At 36.3% G+C, this 21070-nt stretch overlaps 1 protein-coding gene across 4 annotated transcripts; it reads right to left on the bottom strand.

The window, feature by feature from the left end:
• Positions 1 to 5576: 5576 nt before the first annotated feature.
• On the bottom strand, positions 5577 to 19724 carry SERBP1 (SERPINE1 mRNA binding protein 1). Of its 4 annotated transcripts, none has more exons than XM_043461018.1 (8): positions 19286 to 19724; positions 15399 to 15549; positions 14736 to 14876; positions 14534 to 14623; positions 13834 to 13953; positions 11110 to 11287; positions 7503 to 7676; positions 5577 to 5976 (listed from the first exon to the last, which is right to left on the bottom strand). In XM_043461018.1, the coding sequence occupies exons 1-8, from the start codon at positions 19596 to 19598 to the stop codon at positions 5920 to 5922; spliced, it is 1224 nt and encodes a 407-aa protein (XP_043316953.1). In that variant the 5' UTR covers positions 19599 to 19724; the 3' UTR covers positions 5577 to 5919. The 4 variants fall into 4 exon arrangements, with proteins under 4 accessions (XP_043316953.1, XP_043316955.1, XP_043316954.1 ...); XM_043461020.1 differs by having other exon boundaries at positions 13834 to 13908; XM_043461019.1 differs by having other exon boundaries at positions 14534 to 14605.
• Between the last annotated feature and the right edge of the window lie 1346 nt (positions 19725 to 21070).

The raw sequence follows: 21070 nt of genomic DNA, 5'->3' as shown, positions 1-21070 counted from the left end.
CTTTAAGCAATAGTATAATGGTGATTTTCTCTTAATAAACTGTCCATTTTCTCCTAAAGAGAACTTCTCAGATGATTTTCATTTTCATCGAGCATTATACAGCATCCAAAGCACTTCTCTATATTTCAGTCGTGACTTCCAGCTCTACTTTCTGACTCAAAATGCAGAGCTGAGTGGAGGGTGGACCAATCCAAATATCAAACACGTCGTCTACTGCATTTTATTGATTCAGTGACAAAGTGTCCCTCAATCTTCAACCGATACCGTTATGAACAAAATACAGTAGTCAGAAGCACACACAATATACCTGGATGGGCATGTTGATTTTCTTCGTATTATTAGTGATCAATGAACACCTTTATCAGAATTTATCCAATCCAGTCTTCCCATGGCCTTTTTAAGTTACTACAACTGTAGCACCTAAGTGAAGTCTTGATAAGTACACAGTATCAAGCTGAAACCAAATTTTCTGTAGTTTTTAGGAAAAGGTGTTCCTTTTTTGTTGGGGGGAAAAAAATGTGGAAGCTTCACTGGAAATTCACAATTTCCAGAGAAGACAAACCAACTTTATCTCTAAACAGAAAAGTTCCTGTGTTTAATTCATTTCACCAGTCATGTAAACCTAATTATCTTCAGCTATAAAATGCAGTTGGGGGTGGAGAGGAAGCCACCATTTTCTTTGATGTGTTAGATAATTTCCAAACCTCTGGCAGCCTGAGCATTGACAGAATGTCTAAACATGTGCGTATCTAACATTTGTCACTATTTGTCAGTGTGCCTGCCAAACAAAGCAACAACTGACTGTGGATTATTACACCCAAGGTGTGAAACAAGGAATTCAATGTGTAAAAGTTCTCATAATAAGATTTCTGACATTATTCATCAGCTAGTAAGAAAACTTCAGTCCCAAACTGACAAAATTCTGGGCAATAACAAGAACCAAGTCCAACTGGATCCTTTTATACATCTCCATTCTAGCTAAATGAAAACCATTTCTTCAAATTGAAGCGTTTTTGGTCCTAAAATCTGTTAAGAGAAGTCAGCTGCAACTGCAATTATGGTGTTATGGTGTAAACAATACTGTCCAAACTACTGCTCATTCTCCCAGCTCAGTTCTCCAAATAACAAAACCCTAAATATTAACTAGCCCTTCGCTTTTCACATTTCCATACCAGTAACATTTATGCAGCCATTTAAGGAATAAAGCCACAACCAAGATCAGTTCAGAGCAATTCTTATCACTTTAGGTAGTCTAGTTTTGAAAAATTCACAATGAACCGGAGGTATCAGAATTATCACCAAGTATTCTTTGTTTTCCAAGCACAAGACTTAGAATACACATTCAAGTGCACCAGAATGGTCAGTCTCTCCAACAGGCAGCAAAAGGGACAAATGTTACTGATTTAACACTACCTATGTAATTAGAGGCTTCAGCTGGTAGAATCCACCTGCAATGCCGGAGACTCTGGTTCAATTCCTGGGTTGTGAGGATTCCTTGGAGAAGTGACAGGATACCCCTTCCAGTATTCTGACCTGGAGAATTCCATGGACAGAGGAGCCTGGCAGGCTACAGTCCATGGGGTCGCAGTCAGACACAACTGAACAACTTTCACGTAATTAACACCTCCAACAAAAACATAATTTGGTAAATCATTTTCTAACTTGTATGGGCCATTTCTCACCCTTCCTTTCCATTTCAAAGTGAATTGACTCCCAGTTAAGACAGAAGTAATGACACAAAAGCTAGATTCTGCCTAAATGGATATCCTGATTAAGCTGAGAAATGCAGTTCTCAGAATCCATTAATTGATGCCCTAGTTCAACCTATGAAGACATTTGTTTTCTTACCCATGTAAAATGTTTCTATTTCTCATCTTATGGCACAGTCAGCACAATAGAAAGATCATCATCATTAAGTGATAATTGCCACTAAATGTGAAAACCTATAACCATGCCATTAAGTGTCTTAGTCTAGCAAATTATACTTTCCATAACAGCTTTCAGAATCATATTTAGGTTGCCAACTAAATAATTTCTTAAAAAATAATAAATCTTTACTAAAAAGCTACTGAATATCTTGCCCTTATTCTGATTAGAGGTTAAGAAGTTAAAATTTTTTAAATACTTCAAATTTCACAACTTCCCATACAGGGCGATTTAATCTGCACCTGTAACTTTTTTTTTTTTTAAAGAACTCTTATGTTGACCTAAGTGATGGTGTAGACCAGCAAACATTTTCTGTGAAGGACCATATGTTTTAAGCTTTGGGGACTATATACATCATTCACTTTTAAAAGGTAGAAGCAATTCTTAGCTCAGAAACTGTACAAAAAACAGACCACAGGCTGAAATCTGCTGACCTCTGGCTTAGATGTAGCACTAATTTAAATGATACTCACTTCCAATGTTAGCATTTCCCACCATGGACAAAATCTTAATGGCTTTAATAATTTATATCCTAATCACTTTCTGAAATTAAGCTTATACTTTAGGTTACCTTTCCTTACATTACTGATTTCATGAATTCCTCTCAACCACATTTCAATCACTTCTCATATAACCCCCATAATTTGATCATCAGATCAAGATTCTCAAGTTGAAAGAACATGTCAGAGGTAAACCTAGGCTGAGCAAAAAATCATTTGAGCCCAAATTTCTGAAAGTTGACACTTAATATACAGATCAATGATAAAATCTGACAATTTTACAATGTTCATGGTTTAACTAATCAGGTCTGAAAATCTGATGAGGGATCTTACTGCTTTGTTACTAGATTTTAAATGTTCTGCCTAAACATTTATTTCAGTAGAAATACAAATGTCTGGGTTAGAATCTATTTTCTAAGCATTTAATTGCTTTCTTTATAAAGCAGAGTTGCAGGCACCCAAGAGCCTAAGAATTTGCTATTAGGATAGATGGCTTCTAGATATCCACTAGTATACATTATAATGATCTTAAAGTCAAAATCATTCAGGTTCTAGCAGCTCCACATTTCTGAGTTCTTTTAACTCTTTTGATATTTGTTGGTTCTTTCCATGTTAGTCTCTTAAAGATGTTTAAAAATCCTAATATACAGTATTCAGACTTTCTATGCAACTCCCTAACAGCGTATAACAAAAATTTCTATTTCCAACCACCTATAGCAATTAGAAAAATAATAAAAACGAATACCTAATATTCTCCCTCCATAAAACGCCAGAAACAACCCCCAAACATATTACTTATTTACAACTCGAGATATGTTCTGCCTCCACTTTTTAAATGAAACTGAGTGAAGTAACTTAGATGTATAGTGCCTGGTGACACATTTTAAAATCTTTCATAACTGCACAAAGGTCTCAAAATATTTAACTATAAGAGACCTCATCTCCATCATCTCAATGTAAACAAAATATCTTAATAAAAAATATAAACTATACCACTATTTCACTTTAAAAGCATCAAGACAGAAATTCATTAGAACATTCTATCAGCCATTATTACCTTATTTGTGAAAAGACAAACCCCCAACATAACCTTCACTCAAACATGGAGTTTCCTACAAGAAATGTCAATTGTCATGTCCGTCCTTAAAATTCATTTTACAAGAATTAAATTTTGTAATTAAAATAGGTACTCTCCCAATTGCTATTTGACAGACTAGGTTAACAAACACTCCATATAAACAAGCCTGTTTTGTGAAAAAATGAAATATGAACATTACCCTTGGGGGTACACACATAGGTCATAAGACACGTGACGATAAATGGGCTCCTATGATTGCTTTTATGACTTTTAAGAAGTGAGCATGAAAATAAAATCTTTATTTTCAGTTATCACCCACCAATAAGAGAAAGTTAGGTTCACAGTTTTAGCTCGTGACAAAGTGAACTAGGAGGCAAATTTACATCCATCAGATACAACTAATGGACTGACTTTTAGAATCCAGGCGATCTTGAAAGCTTGCAACATACCAGATATTGCTGTGTATTCTCTAGTGACAGAATGCCAGCCATGGCTGACAATGAATAGAACTTGTTTTAATAGGTGTTTTCTATATGTTGCTAGAAATCAGGTTTATTACATGTTCCTGTCCAAAAATGAGTTAAGATACTTTAAACACACTACCTATGGGTATGTTTAGGAATGTGTATGTTGCAATCTCAAGAGGGGTCAATAGTCCACATGGACTAAATTGATACTTGCCTCTGGGTAGCAGGTATGTTTGTAAATATAAAATTATGTTTAACATTAGCACCAGTGCAGAACATGCTCAGCATCATAAGATCCAAAACACCAGCACAAGCTTATCCACCATTTAAAAAACCAATTACCTCCTTCCTAAAATGCCAAACTAGTAGGTCACTAGATCAATTAATCTAATCCCAATGCGTAACTCTTGTACTGTACGGTTTCTCCTTTACAAGTATGGGGAAAACTAATGAGCTAAAGAGACATTTTATGACTTAATGTCTTATATCAAGTATTTTTAAAATTGGACATTACCACATAGATAGAAAATTACTAATAGTGACAAAAAGATCTTTAAATCTGCAAATAAAGCCCCTTTCCTGTTAATCAATGTTGCAGAAGACTTAAAAAAAAATCCTAGAAAGGCTGTTTATTCTCTCCATGTATGTTTTAGTAAGTGGTCTTGATCAAAGAATCCATTATTAACCTAATTTTCTAACAGAGGAAGAGGTAAAAAGATACTTGTTACCTTCTACAGAATCTATCAACTTAAGACCGAAATTAATAGCAATATAGGAAATTTGGAAACAGTAAAATGTTTGGTTTTCATTTCATGGATGGTGCTGCTGTTCCAACCTTATAAAGTAAAGCTGTCCACTTTCCAAACCCCAGAAATTAACAACCTCCAACCTTACCGTACTAACCAGTGCCCTTTGGTTTCGAACAAGGAAGAGTTAAAGGGTTGATTATGGATGTACAATTTTGATTTTGGGACCTTTCACACATACAAATCATACTGAGCGGCCACTTATTTTACAGAGCAGTTTAAATGTTAACACATTAGCCAAATTAACTTGTTCCACCCACCCTATTGGAGGAGGAAAAAATCCAACACCCATAAAACTACTTCACTTGACAGTATGTGTCTATCAACAATAAGTAGCTTAAACAACTTTTACCAGTAAGGTGTCTAGACTGATTTTTAAAATGGGCAAGTGACATTTTAAAAGTAAATATAATTGAAATTGAATCAATTATAATTTGAACCTAATGAACCATGCAGGAGCAAGGGTTAATAAACCAATGTGCTTTGAATTTGTTCAAGTACTGGTATTTCTGTATATAAAGATTTAGCATATATAACAGCTATCATGAGAAGTGAAAAAGACCTTATCCCCAGAAATGAAAATATTAAAACTAAGTTAAAATACATAAAGTAGTTAGTATTCCACACAGCATAAAATTTGACAAAGTTTACATGTCCCAGTTGACCATGTGTGAAAATGCAAAGCAGGTATTAAAACTGATATTATTATGTTCAATATTTAAAACCAGTTTGTAATAGGGGGAACATCTAAATCCTCAATTAAAAAACACAAATGAAGTGAAAGCTTTAAACTGGTACACACTGTTCACACCTATATTTCAAGTTTGGAAATGCATATTTGCAAGCAGCAATACAAAAGTATTCATGAAGAATGCATAATCTCTGAAAATTATGAAAACATCCCTGCTACCAATACATTTCTAAATACAAAACTGACTACCATATTGTTACTTCTGTGTAGCAGGAGAAGTTCATTTTCAAAACAGATAAAATTCAGTCTTTAGGTGTGAATGGTATGAATGACAGTCTTTTTTTTTTGTTTTTTGTTTTTTTTAAATTTCTTAGTCGTTTGGGATCCTTAAGCATGCAAGCCTCAAAGAGGAGGGTCCACAAAGGAACCAGGGCTGTCTTATGGCATCCAGTTAAGCCAGAGCTGGGAATGCCTCTGGGTCATCCACATCAGGAGCAGAAGCACTTGACTGAAAAAGAAACAAGCAAAATTAATGATTCTCAAATCTTATTATTTCCAGTGTCTACATTTAGACATATTCTTTAAAAAAAAACAACACAAGTTTTATTACAATAAGTAAAATATGCCAAAGCTTTTACTTTCAAAAGGAAAAATTACGGATCAGAATAGGACTTGAGGGGAATAGCTGGGAGACTGAGATGGACACACACACTGTATGAACAGGTGACTGAGGACTACACTGCAACCACCTATATAAAGAGTCTAAAAACAAGTGACTCTGTGTGTGTAACTGATCCACTGCAGAAACGAACACAACATTGTAAACTCCAGTAAAATTAAAAAACAAAAAACAGGACTACAAATATTTGCAATGAGCCCTGTCCTGAATTTTCTATCAAGAGCTGAGAAAATTCCTAGTAACACCATGGGTTATTTGTTTTTCTAACAAATCATACTAGTAGATTCACACAAGGTATGTATGTGGATTCACTGTTGTTCAATATTCTTTTATTTTTTCCACTTGCTAATAAGAAGAATGGCAATGAAAGCAGGCTAAGAAACCAACTATTTAAGCAGCACATTCATAATTGATAGGAAGGAACTTAATGGCTATTTATATTCAATACAAATTACAAAACAAAAAAGTACGGAAAAGATCCATATACACAATGCTGGCCTTTAAAAAGAACCCATGTTACAGAGGAGGGAAAAAAAAATATCACTACACTGTTATGAGTGACCATAAAATCTAGAATATTAAGTTACTACTATAATTAAACATTGTCAGACTCAATCAAGCAGATGGGGTGCCAATTTATCAGACGTTGAGAATTCAGGACATTATGGTTGATTCTGAAATAGACTGTAAGGCACAATGAACTAATTCAAATTATCACTAATACTTTAATACTATCTCATAAATAAACCATGAACTTTGGGATCAAGCAGATCAGAATTCAAAACTACCAATTACTAGGGCTTCTAGCAAAATGTTTCAGAAAAAGTTGTTTTGTATCACAGTGCAAGGCAATGGAGATCACAAAAAATAGGACAAAAATGAATCCCAACTCTAAGAGACCAGCTGTCAGGAACAAAATAAGAATCAACAACCAATCAATGTCACACAATTATATATTGGACACAAAAGTTTTATTAAGCTGAGATCTAAAAAGCAGTGAAGATTTGTCAAGACAATTATTGATATTTGGCACTTCAGGTAGACAAAGACCACAAAATTACCTTGGTTCCTTGCACCTGAATTTCATCATCTATAAAATGGGAATTTTTTTTAAAAGCACAGTACCATGATAAGCACTAAATTAAGTGTTCAATAAAGGGTGATAAACTTAACCACTGGCAGCACTATACAGTCATTTAAGTGCTTTAAACAAAAATATAACCTAAAATGTAATTTTTTAAAGGAATGCCAACCTTTTTCTTCTACTTATGTCCCCAAAAGGAGTTAGGTCAGTCATCTATCAAAAGAGGTCCCTCAATCAAGTTACTTACAAGAGTAGAATATGTCTTAATTACCTTGTCAGTCCTGATGCCACGGTTTGGACGTCCACCACGCCCACGGCCACCTCGTCCTCCCCTGCCACCACGTCCTGGGCGGCCAAGGTCTCCAAAATTGATCTCCAGCTGAGATGTAATATCATTTGCTGGCTTCCGGAAATGGTGATCCATAACTGAGTCTTCAGCATGAGCCTAAAATTTCAAATGAAGGCCACTGGGTGATTTGATGGATAGGAAAGCAATGTTGTATATTTCTCAATGAGCTTTCTACAACCTGTCCTTTGTGTGGAAAAAATGTAGCAACAGGTAATAAGTAAGCTTTGGGATCAGCTATAGTAATCTAGCAGTAAGAATTCCTTTCACTTTTCTCCACTTCGTATTCCCTTAACTTGAATTATAGGTGATACTAGCAAGACTTGATTAGAGGTATTATCACAACTACTTAAGTGGCTGGGCCCCATCTCAAACCTACTGAATTATAATCTTTAGCAGTGAAGTATGAATAAAGTTTTAGTTGTTCAGTCATGTCTGACTCTTTGCAACCCTATGGACTGTAGCCTACACCAAGCTCCTCCGTCCATGGGATTCTCCAGGCAAGAATACTTCAATGGGTAGCCATTTCCTTCTCCAGGGGATCTTCCCAATCCAGGGATAGAAGCTTGGTCTCCTGCACTTCAGGCAGATTCTTTACGCTCTGAGCCATCAGGGATGAATAAATACATTTAAAAATATGCCCTTCAGATTAGGATTCCAATCTGAACCTCTGATGAAGACTTTTAGATAGATGGTATATATTTCTGTTAGAGACATTACTGAATCTCTTAAGTTTTAAAGAGAGCTTTTGCTCTATACCAGCTATGACTTGGGGAAGAAGCTGTGTACAGATGTCTCAAAATGCTTTTCTGTTTATATTTAAACATGTCCTTCCATATAAATTGGAGAACTACAGATTCAAGTGAAACACATTACATAAACAACCTTCAAAAACTGTGCACAAATAAAACCATGCCTTAAATTTACCAAAGGAACCTTCTTTAAAATGAAGTCATCATGTTTGTGAAATTCACATCCCAAGCCACATGACACTCTGCAAAAATGCCAAGCAATCTCACATTGCTTAAGGCCTGATTTTCTTTTGTATATTTGGGAGAATGGGTTTTAATCTTCTAGTTGGAAACTTCCTATACTAAAGTATGTTTTAATTTTTCTAAATACATGTATAATCCTCTTTTCTGAAGGGTATTTCATTCTAAATATCTTATAATATTACAACTGTTAATAATTACATTTTCAAGTACAAATTATTTGTAAACAGATTTTCATTCCTTTAATCATCTAATACCCTTTTGTCTTTCTTTAAAAAGGTTTTGAAAAATATTTTCAAATTTTTTTAATTTAAAAAAATATTAATTTTAACATTTAAAAAATGTTAACTTTAAAGGAGCCTAAAATACAAAATCACTAGCAAGTAAGTCAATTACTATGTGAAGTGTCTGATTTTAAATGTTAGTTATTGCAAAACAACAACATTAATTTATTAGTTAAAACCATTTATAAATTTCTAGAGCAAGAAGCAAAAAAGCTTAAGGTGATATATTACAGAAAAATCCTGAAGGTAATTAAGAGGAAGCCTGGATATTCAGATTACATCCCCAATCTTCAAGTAAACTACCAGGATCAATTTATAGGGGTTTTTTTTTCTATAGCACTGTGCAATAATTAAGGAAATAAGAGCTTGGTCTCAGCTGTCAATAATTCAGTTCTCTATTTCTCAAAAAAGTGTTTTCCTTTCCCTAACTATTTCATTTTTATTGTGAAGCTGAAGATAAGTATAATAGAAAGAAAAAAAGAGTACTCAAAGCACTGTATACAACAAACTTAAAGACCTGTTATCAAGTTACAATGAGGTTGCATCCTGATAAACCTGATTATCTTTAAGTTCAAAATACATTTAACATACCTAACCTACCAAACACATCATAGCTTGGCCTAGCCTACCTTCAATGTGCTTAGGACATCTACATTAGCCTACGGCAGAGCAAAATCATCTAAAACAAATCCACAAAGCCTTTATTATAATGTGTTAAATATCTCACGTAATTAAATGTAGTATTGAAAGTGAAAAGCAAAAAAAAAAAAAACCCCAAAAGTTCCACATCAGGGACAATCTGTATTCAAGTGATAAGGCCATATATGCCAGATTTCAAGTACAATATCACAAAAGCAGCCTAACTATGAGGGTCCAAGCATTTCTAAGTGGTTGATAACGAAAATGTCCTAGTTTCAAGGTTATTCATAACCAATTTCACATTTTATAATTTTCAGAAAATTCTAATTATATATATCACCTTGTGTAATAATTATTTCTGAAAAGCTCAATAAAAAATATTTAAAGCTGGGACACTTAACCAGATGTCTATAAAATTCATGAAGAGGTTGCAGGGTATTAATGGTAATGATAATAATCTAATATTATACCAAAGTATTTCATGTCTGTGTCCTGTTCTGAAGAAAAGTTCTGTTGGGACCCCAAAAACTTATGATGCCAAAGTACTTTTTTTACATTATCCTAAGCAGTTTAATTGTTAGTTCAAATGAATAATCTCCCCAAAGTGAATTTCTATGGTTCTTTAAATCAAGGTTCTCTTTGGATTTTACAGATACCCAAAACAACTTTATCAGCAAGAACTACAAAAAAACCCAAAGCATTCTAATGAAACAAAATGTTTTTTCTTTACTGATAAGAAATTACACAAGACTTTTTTATACTACTTTCATGATGCCCATGTTTAAAAAATCATCTCTAAACTTCTACTTTAGTGCAGAATATTTCCAAGCTTGTTTCACAATTATTTTTTGCTTAGAAAATTAAAATGTACAAAGATTTTACTGTATTTTTTAAATTATAGGTTGCCTTCATAACATTCCAGTTTAACTGTGACTAAAAGCTCATACTCACATAAACCCTAAAAAGATATAGCAGTGGGACAGTCCCCTAAGAATGTGTGCCCCAAGACTTAAATAAAAGCTACCAAATCAAAAGTCACACGTCTTTCTCAAGTATTTTCATTAGTTTCCTAAGGAAAGGAAACTCATAAATTCTCTGGTCTTCAAGCTATTACTCTTCAGTAAAGATTTACTAAAGATTCCTGGATAAGGCTTCCCAGGTGGCACCAGTGCCAGGGAACCTGCCTGCCAATGTAGGAGACGTTAAGAAACACAGGTTCGATCCCTGGATGGGGAAGAACCCCTGGAGGAGGAAATGGCAATCCACTTCAGTATTTAAAAAAAAAAAAAAAATTCCTGGATATTATTTATATATGGCACAGGCAGACAGTTTAAAGATATACCACATAAAAAAAGCCAACCTTTCAACCTAATACAAGTCTTAATGACTCCCAGTTAAGTAAGATTTTAAAAAACATTACAGCTTTAAAAGAATAATTTCTTAAGAATATATCATAATGCAGTTTATTTTCCTTTGGGGGAAATATATGTCTCAAATAATCATATGTAAAATTTTATTTTATAAACAGATTATCCATGTGAAATTTTAAAACAAAAATTGTATATGCAATTCAAGACAAATCTGAACATTTTCAAACACCACAAAACTTCACTTTACCTCTTCACTTTTTGACTTATGAAGAACAAATCCCTTCTTCCACTGCCCATCAGCACCTTCATTTGGTTTTCGGATATTAAATTCTACTTTTGCCCGGTCCTTATTTTGAATAGCCTTCCACTCATCCAAAGTCATTTCTTTTGGACCCTCTTCCTTTACTTCTTCAACTTCATTCTCCCTGTGTGAAGATGTTTCAGTATTACACCTGGCAGGGGGCTCATAAAATCACAGAACTTACAAGTGTAAGTGAGGAAGTACCAACCTCAGCTGGTTGGTAATCATCTAGATTATCCAAGGACAAGGAGAATCAGTTTTCTTTGTAACCCAATGGCTAACATGTGACTTGGTAGAGACCAGGAATTCACTGTTTGTTGAATCAGTGAAAATGTGGATAACGAAGGAACATACAATTCATATTCATAAACTCTTAAATGATCATCTATCAGTAATACAATCTTGAACTGGCTTTATTAAACCTAGAACACATTTTTAAAACCACACTACTGTTTTTAAAACTTACAGTATGTGACTGAAATCTGATTTAGCTTCTGCTAAAACACATTTTTAATTTCCATAATACGTAATTCATAACACACATGAAGGTAATCATCTAGGCTGCCCATGACAACCAAGTTTTATATTTAAGAATATAAGAGAACTGTTCCCTCATCCATTTTTATAACACTTAAAGCAAACCTTTAATTTCTACAAATCCAATCTTTATATATACTCCAACTTTCAAACCAGTGTGTACATGAATAAGCAACTAAAGTTTCACTAGTAATGGAACTTTCTATAAAATACTGATTTTCAATACTTAATACCAAATTGTGTTATTTCTAATATAATTCTCAGACTGTAACTATTATGTAGTATCCTGTTTCCTTTTTACAAAAACAAAGCATGCACCTAGGAATTCACCATTTAATCTCAATTTTCAATTGTCACCAAACAAGTTTGCTATTTTGGGAGCACCGCTTCTTTCCAAAGATAGCAGGTGATTCAGTTAGCCTCAGAGCTCAAATAACTCCCATATATGCTGTTCTTTACTGTTTGACAAATCTCATCTTAAACTCCCCAGATCAGTTTATACTGAATTGATGCAATTTTAAGTATCAAGTCCAACCTTGTCAGTTTGCAGATCAGAAAACTAAAGATAGAAAAAAGGTCCCAGTCACTAAGTTGTAACTCAGCCAAGAACAGAACTCAGCATACATTTATCACATCATGAAACCATGACATCTACCTTCAAGGGTTGTTATAAGAATCAAATGAAACAAAACAAAAACTCAAGAACTATACTTAAAGGAACCAATCAAATTCTGCCAAACCTGTGTTTCTTAAATGTACACTTGCATATGTAAGCTATTGTCATCATCATGGTCTTTAGGCTCAATACCTAGAACCCCAATTTCAGTCCTGGGAACTGAGCTAAAATTTGCTTCCAATACCCTATCAATACCAATATATCTCTTACGTAACTGTTTGTATGTATAAACAGTTATAATCTTGACAGATTACTCTTAAGGTGATTTAAATATGTTTAAATATTTAAACAAATCAAATATTTATTCATTTAAGTAAATGAAGGTTATTCATTAAGGGAACAATATTTGTGTTGAGCTTTGTAAAGTAATTAAGTGTTGTATAAGGTTCATTTTAACTTACCTATTCCATTGTTTATCACACAAAATATTCGTAAGTTTCATATAAAATAAAACGAAGTTCAAGACATCACTCAACACCATATATTTTTATCTAATAATAGTAATAACTAAAATAACTAATAGTGTAACTGAAAATAATATATTTATATTTTTAGTAATAACTAAAAATAGTAATTTTTCTAATAATAAATCAATTATTATTCCTTACTTAAGCAAATCCACTAAATATGACTTTCTAATCATTAATAGTGCTTCACTCTAAGAACAATTCTGGAGAAAAAGAGTTTAGGAAGCATCCCTTCTCTAAATAATTTGATTATGCCTTGATTAAGAATTACTGACCTAATTAATCTGCAGTGCAAGACTTTAAACTACATACTGAAAGAAATGACTGACATATAACTTCTGCTTGTATTGATGGAAGACAGAGGAAGGCACAAAACTATTTCTACCAGCATAACTTGAGTCTTTAAAACTGTCCAACCCTTGCATAAACAATTTCAAAACTGTCTTGTACCTAAAAACTCAGGAAATAAGAAAGCTAGTGAAATGATAACATATTCTGGCCCTTGCTCTCCTCACACATTTTAAAACAAACCAATAATGCTGTATTCCACATTCTATGTGGACGGAAAAAACTTCAAAGAGATGGAGGAACTAATTTTAATAGTCACATTTTATCATTTTAAACTGTCTCGGTATAAAATGTGTACAGCTATAGAGTCCAAAGTACTTTGAACTTTGCAAATAATTCTCAGGTTAAAACAGCTAATTTTTGTGCTCAGGGCTAACAGGATTTACTAAAATACGTATCTTCCATATCTTTTTAAGATGCCAATGGTAATTTCAAACAGAAATAACCATTTCTATTTATCAAACCATCACAGTCCAACATATACATGTGTAAAGTACTCCTCTACTATTTGAAGGACTGGAGTACAATAAAGTCTCTCCTATTAAAAAGCAAATATTTAACATTAAGCCTATAGATTGTTTTTTTGGTAAACCCCAAACATTGCAATGCTCAAGCATTACCACCACACACAAAATCACTTACTTATTTTCAGTGTCCGCAACTGGATGTTCTTCACCTTCAGGTGTTTCCTCAGTCACATTTGATTGTTCCAAGTCACTGCAATTATAAGATATTTGTTTCTGAATGTATTTGGGGGACTCTCTAAGGAAAGAAAGAAAACAAAAGGCATCTAGGTCCATTTACATGTAGTTAAAAGAGTCTTTATACAGAAGTATTTTAAAATTCTCACATTCCCAGTTTTTTCCTACTCAATTTACTCCCCTGTAGAACACTAAGAGAAAATAATTTAAAAATATATACTGATCCAAGTTATGGCTCAAGCACATTACTCAAAAACTAGAAAGGCAGCAGTTCTAAAATAAAGCCCCACAAGCTTTTTAAGTTTTTAATCACCGAAAGGTCAATAGCTAGAATAAGAATTATAAAAGAAGAAACATACAATAGAATACTCAAATAACTTCAATATAAGATTTCAATAAAAGTGATATACCTATATGAAAAGTATCACATACTTTTGAAACATAAAAAAATTGGTCATTCAACACGTTATAACCCAAACATATCCAAAAAATCACCTATCATCTTGTAAGGAAGTAGCTGAGATGACAGCATCCATTCTTGTCCCAAGGACAAGTAAATATTTAACAGAATTAAGGGCAGACCTCAAAAGTAAACTATACAATTTTATTAAAATTATTCATTAAAGAACCGGAATACCAACGTTAATTCATCTTTGACAGTTCCCCAGTTGTGAGATCCGCTCCCTCCACGTTTGTCCTCATGCTTCAGGCCACTGTAATGTGAAAAAGAACTAACAAAACTGAGTTAACATAATACTCTTTAGGTCTAGAAATTCAAATTTTGTTTTATTAAAGAAGTAGATTCAAATAGTAAAGTATAATAAGAACCAATATAAGACTTACGATCTATCACTTCCACTATGCCTATCAAATTCACGTTTGCCACGAGAATCAAAGCCATCTCCCCGGCCCATTCCTCGTCCACGACCTCCTCGACCTCTTCCAAGACCACCACGGCCTCGGATAGGCCGGTCAATAATCGGTCTACAACAAATGAAAGATATTACATACTTCTAAGGTTTCTGGAGAAAAGAATGAGGGAAAGTCAAAGACTCAAAAATACAGGAACATATTTACTGGCTCATATCCCAACTGTTCAATGTTTTAGAAAATTCAAAATAGTCTATTTCTAAACAGTTAAAGGTAATCAGAACTAGGAAATTCCCCAAAGAAAGAAAATTATTTTGACATTCTCTTTTACTACTAATGCATACACTCTTCCACTGTTACTCATTTCATCATATAATTTAATAAAACTGCTCTTCACTCATATACTTAAAAATTAAACACATCTAACCTGCATAACTGAAGTGTTTCAGTACAAGATATCTAAGTCTGAACACCAGAAACTGTTACCAAAATGTCATTAATAACACACACACTCTGCTGAAAAATCTGATAAAATTAACCAGCCACACTGCTTCCTGGCAATTATGTTCAATTTTATGTGTTAAGATGTCTGTCTATAAACTGACAATACATGAAGAGATTAAGAAACAATCTTGCCTATCGACGGAAAATTCTCCTCCTTCACCCTTTTCTTCAAGTGGCTTTTCAAATCTTCTTTCACGAGGTGGTCGCCTTTCTGGTCTCCTATCAATTATCTTCCCTTCACCCTGAAGTTGCTGATCAGGTCTTCTTCCAACACGTCTTATTCCTAAAATGATTAAAACAAAAACAAAAACAAAAAAACCCCATATAAGCAAATCATTTCTGCAACACAGAACATTTAGGCCTAGACTGTTAGAAAAAAAAAATACTACTACTCTTTAAGTCCACTACTAGCACTTCCTATTGAAAAAGGCTAACAATGGGCACCTCTGAAGTTTAACGAAGTACTTCAGAAAAATTTCTATTTAAATAAACTTGTTTCAAAATTCCATTTAGTTTGCCAAACCATTCCCCCCCTAAAGCATTCTCTGTAACTGACCTGGAAGTCATTTAGTTATTTCTCTCACTTTTCAAGATGCCCACCTCTTAATTTAAAATTCTAAACTCAAAGAAATTTTAAGCAAATGATATAGTAAAAACGATTAATTACAGTAGCCATTTACAAATAATAGTCAAGCAAGCCAACACAATCACCAGATAAGAACCCTTTAAAAAAAAAACAACACACCGACAGTGAAGGCATTATTTTATTTTATATAACCTGAACAGTAAAAAAAAGAGTAAAAAAAAGACTGATGATTTTATCAAATTACAAAACTGAAGGGAAAGCAAATGGCATTTAAGATTATATCCAATGAATAATTAGGTCCTACTGTATAATATGGGAAACTATATTCAATATCCTGTGACAAACCATAATGGAATATATTAAAAGATTATATATACACACATGTATAACTGAATCATTTCAGTGCAGAGCAGAAAGTAACATATTTTGTAATGAACTATACTTCAATAAAAAAATTTTATAAAGATTACATCTCCATAGTTGAAAATAGCTACTTACCCCTCTTCCTCCTGCAGTTTACGTGTGTGTGTATGTAAACATATACAAACATACCACACCTAATTTTAAAACACTGTTATGCAACCAGAAGCTATTATTATGGAGAAATTTTTTTTGGTTTGCCCTTACAATTATGTTTTCAAAAAATCTTTAAAACCCACATATACAAATTAAGCAAGATGTAAGAAACAGAAACTTGTGACACTAAATGATGGGTGAAGCATTTACTGATTTCCCTCTTCCTTACCTTTTTTCTGTTTGTGTCAAAGGCCAAAAGGCCCTGTGGTGGCCTTAAGGATAATAAGTAGACTGATGGTTAAATTTACGACTGTAAAAGTTTAGGTATGCTTTAGTTCCCAAACTACAATTTCTGACAGTCACCTGAGGAATTGATTTCACAAGATATTAAGTTGGTTCACTCTGGTTCTTTCTAAGAAAGTGTACCACCAGCAAGATGCACCTAACTGTTCAGCTGCTTGCAGTCAAATGGTAAATGTCAAACTCTTAAATGAAATTTTAAGGTCCATTCCACATAAACTCTCAGGACAGATCACAAATGTTAGACCTTACACCAAGGCATTTTAAAAAAATTTCTTCAGAGGTAGTGTATGGGGTGGAGCTACGGAACCAGTTCTTATAATATCCAAGCCTCACACACCCAAATGAACAATGGCTTGCTTCCCCACTCCAATATTCAGTATCAGGCTTACAGAATCTAAAACACTTACAAATAAATCCAAGTAGCAACTGACATTTAAAAATGTGTCTCTAGATTTTTCACTATATTCCAGGCTTTCAACATTAAAAAACAAACGAGAATAGACTTTAGTGATGTTCAGCGGTGTCGATTCTCAAGTTCCTCAAGTGGGCAAAAGACAAACTACAAAATTCACAGAATATAAACAGTAAATACCTACCTAAAGCATATCTAGGATTGTGCCAGGACCTCTATTCAAAGGCACAGAACACATGATCAGGTTAACAATTCTTCCTACTACAAGCGTCCAGGACTTTGTTTACAGATCTATACTTCCCCAATGCCTAGAAATGACTGCTACATAGTAGGCTCTCAAAATGAATTTTTTTCATTCAACATTTTTATAATCTGTGTTTTATGCAATTTAAGGTTAAGTGTGCTCTGAAATGCTGACCTAAGGAAAATGTTGATAGCTATTAATGGAAAATTTCCCAAGGAAAGACTACTGAATAGTAAATGCAATCCTGCTTATAAATTTATGAACTAACTATAATTTAAAATACTAGGTTCCAGGTCAAAGTTTGTTTCATAAACGGACTTTATGATCAAACTGAGGGGTTTAAAGCACACCTCATGTTTTGAACATTCAAAACGAGTGAACACACTTCAGATTCCATGTTTTCATGTACCTTCTTTGAATTAGTGTCATAAAGGAGGTAAACTTGAGCACAGTTTAAATAACCACACAAGTCAGTGTGCCTTAACATAGAAATTAAATGATTTATTACATTGTGCTACAGCCTGTATAGCCTGCTATAAAGACTAGCTGAGTATTTAGCTTCAAAGATGCATGCTTTCTAATACTCCAACTTGTGCTTCCCTCTCCAACCTGTAATTTTAATATAATTGTTTTATTTACCACCTAGATTCTTCATCCCAAGCCTCACAAAGTTCTCTCTATATTTCTTAAAAATTCTAAATCAAAACCTAACACAATTGTTTTCATTTTCAAATTAGTTGAACGCTATCAAATTCAACTAAAGCTGAGAACTCCTTTCTGAAGCACGTGGCAAAATTTCAACTTTCAACACACAGAGGTAATCTCTACGATTCAGAGCTTAGGTCCTACACCTACTTACTTCGGATCTTTAAGGATTTTTCCTTACTCCTCACTGCTATGCTTTTTCACCCACCACCAGAGAAACCAGGAATGACGGAGAGTGCAAACCCCAAGTTCAAGGCAATCCCGCGAAGTTTACAATGACCTGGAAGCAGCTACTACCCGCCAATGAAATCCCATTGACCATGGGACCCGTGACCATGCTTCACGCACATGGGGAGAAAAAGCCATAGATTGAAAAGGACTCTGCGGTGGCTAGCGCTGTGACAGCGACGGGGCTCAGGCCAGGGGCACACCACACCAAACACTGCGTGCGGGGTGGGGGTCGGGGGACGCGGGGCTTCGACCGGGTAGATAAAAAAGATCTTGACTCGAGAAGAGTTTCAGGATTTCCTGCCATCACGTTTTCATTCAGAATTCCCACTTCTGGTCAATCCCGAGTGGCCAAATTCCTCTCTCAACAGCTTGAATCACTCCAGCAAGTTATTAAGTTTGTAATAGTTGACTGGGCGAGGGCTGGACAATAAAGCACGTGTGCACCTAAAAGGGCAGCTTATTCCACAACATCCGAGAGGTTCGAACATGCGGGTGGGGGGTGTGTGCGTTGGCAGAAAACTCGACCCTCTTTCTCGGGCGTACCCCGCGCCATCCTGGGACAAGATGGCAAGAGAGGAGCCTAAAGGAGACAACCTCACCTCAGAGCAGCAGACTGAGGGGGGAGCTCTGAGCAGGAAGAAGCCGCGGAGCCCCCGCTACCCGCTTCACTACAAGTGCTCCGAAGAGTGGCTCCCTTCACCGAGCCTCGGTCCATGCGCTCGCCCGCCAAGGAATCCGGCGGGAAGGCAACAGCCTCCCAGGATCCCGACCACGCTTCTCGACTCAGACCTGAGGCGGGAAGGGGTGGTTCCAGTATCCCTGCAGGTGGCGGTTTGAACTTGGGCTTACACGCTCCCAGCACCATCGCAGGACCTGGCTTTTGTCGAGTTGAGGGAAACGCGGGGATATCGGCGGCCAAGTGTCCCGCGAACCCTCGGAGCCCCAGAAGCGAGTGTTAGCCCCAAGTCCCCTCGCTCCTTCCCTCCATCCCGGGTGTCTCCCACATTCTACCACTGCTTTACCTTCTTTCTTAAGCGCCACAGGCGGCTGCGTCTCCTCCTTCTTGTCAACCACGCCGACGCTGGGGGGCAACGGATTCTTGCGGTCTTTCTGGGACTCTTTACGCAGCTGTTTGCCCGCCGCATTAGAGTTGGTCTGAGCTGCGGCCTGAGCTGCGCTCTTGGCCCCAGGGCCCCCAACGCCGCCCCCGCCGGCTTCTTTTTTCTTGTTCTCTGCTGCCTTCAACACCTCGAAGGGGTCCGATTCGTCGTCAAATAACTGGTCAAATCGGTTGGTGACCACGCAGCCGAAGCCTTCCTGTAAGTGCCCAGGCATGATGGTGGCTCGGCGGCGCGTTCCTCCACGGATTGCAGCGGGCCGCGCCGAGCCAAGAGCGCCTGCTTCAGCTCTTCCCACAAGATGGCCGGGCCGAGAGAGGGGGGCTGTCTTCTCTTCCGGCGCTAGGCACACATCCGGGAGCGGCCAGCGCCGCACGGTACCACGGGGTCTGTAGGCCAGAGTCGCTTTTCCTGAGGCGGCTCCCGGCACCAGGACTACAATTCCCAGAATACAGGGCTTAACAACTCTTCGCGCGCGCCTCAGAGGCGGGACCTCATCGAGGGAGTGGGGCGTGCAAGCTGAGGGAGAAGCGCGGTGGTGGGCGGAGTCCTGCCACCTGCTATCGCCACCCTTAAACTCTTTGGGTCTCTTGCTGCGCTGAAAACAGGAAAACGTGACGGCGTGTTTTGCTCGCGAAAGTTCTCAGTCTTCGGTTTTACTCCCCGCCTCCGGCCCAGGACTAACTTTCCCCACCTCTCCGGGAGGGTCAAGGTGACCATCAGTCTTACAAGTGGAGACTCACAAACTTCCAGGGCTGGCGGGTTGCTGAGGTGCAGCACTGGCCTCGCTAAAGCGGAACCCGCTCTCTTCCAAATCCCTAGCTGCTCAGTTGCTGGAGTTGCCCTCCTTCAGCCCTAATAATGATTCGAACCGTCTCTGTTTCATGTGAGGCGGAATACGCTTCCTCTCGCGGGGACTTGAGCTCGAGCAGCGGAATTAATGCAAAAGACAAGTTGAACTAGCAAAGTGAGTGTTGCGCGCTTTTCTTGGATGAGAAGGGCCGTCTTGCGACCCGTACTTTAATTGTTAATTCCTGGCAGTACAGCACTAGCCAGACACTGGGAAAGCCTCCAAAAGACATTGTTTGTAGAAACACTTTCTAGAGTCTAGACTAACATTAGTGCCTGACAAGTCAAGGATTGGCTATTAGTAAAAGGTACTCAAGAAATAACATTAGAATGTTATCTGAAGAGCATCTGAATGTGTGATGTGGTAAGAGTTGCAGTGAGGGGAGAGAAATATGTCAGAATTGTCTTTAATTCGCATTGGTATTAGCTGAGAATATTAAAGTCCTTTAAAAGGGTGTCATGTATATTCAAGCATATTTGGCAACACGGTGAGGGGAAATGTATTTTCATAATTTTTAAACCTTTTCTATTAACGCAGAATATAGAAAATGCATCTCTTATGTTCCAGGTACTATGAATAACCTTAATGTCAACAACAACTTGCTAGGTAAATAATTTTCCCTTTTCACAGGTGAAACCATTTCCTAGTTGAAATGATTTGTCAGGTTCATGTCTGTAAAAGTTTAAGTGCCAGGAGTTAACTCCAGTCTTCTAACTCCACTGTGAGACACTTGACATCAGTTTTTTAACCCAGACTGCCTTCTGATAGAAATCAATCGATATAAATTAATTTCCAATATTTAATAAGACTTAAATGTTGTTTATAAAGGAGATCAGTCC

The sequence above is a fragment of the Cervus canadensis genome, chromosome 2 (genome assembly GCF_019320065.1).
Source record: "Cervus canadensis isolate Bull #8, Minnesota chromosome 2, ASM1932006v1, whole genome shotgun sequence".
Lineage (NCBI taxonomy): Eukaryota > Metazoa > Chordata > Mammalia > Artiodactyla > Cervidae > Cervus > Cervus canadensis.
This window is presented reverse-complemented; position numbering and strand designations above follow the sequence as displayed.

Coding starts and splice junctions, on each gene's coding strand:
- SERBP1 (XM_043461018.1), bottom strand. CDS start 19,598: ATGCCTGGGCACTTACAGGAAGGCTTCGGCTGCGTGGTCACCAACCGA. Junction 11,288..13,833: donor GTTGCGGACACTGAAAATAA/GTAAGTGATTTT, acceptor ATCTTCACACAG/GGAGAATGAAGTTGAAGAAG. Junction 7,677..11,109: donor ATAAGTCAAAAAGTGAAGAG/GTAAAGTGAAGT, acceptor TTGAAATTTTAG/GCTCATGCTGAAGACTCAGT.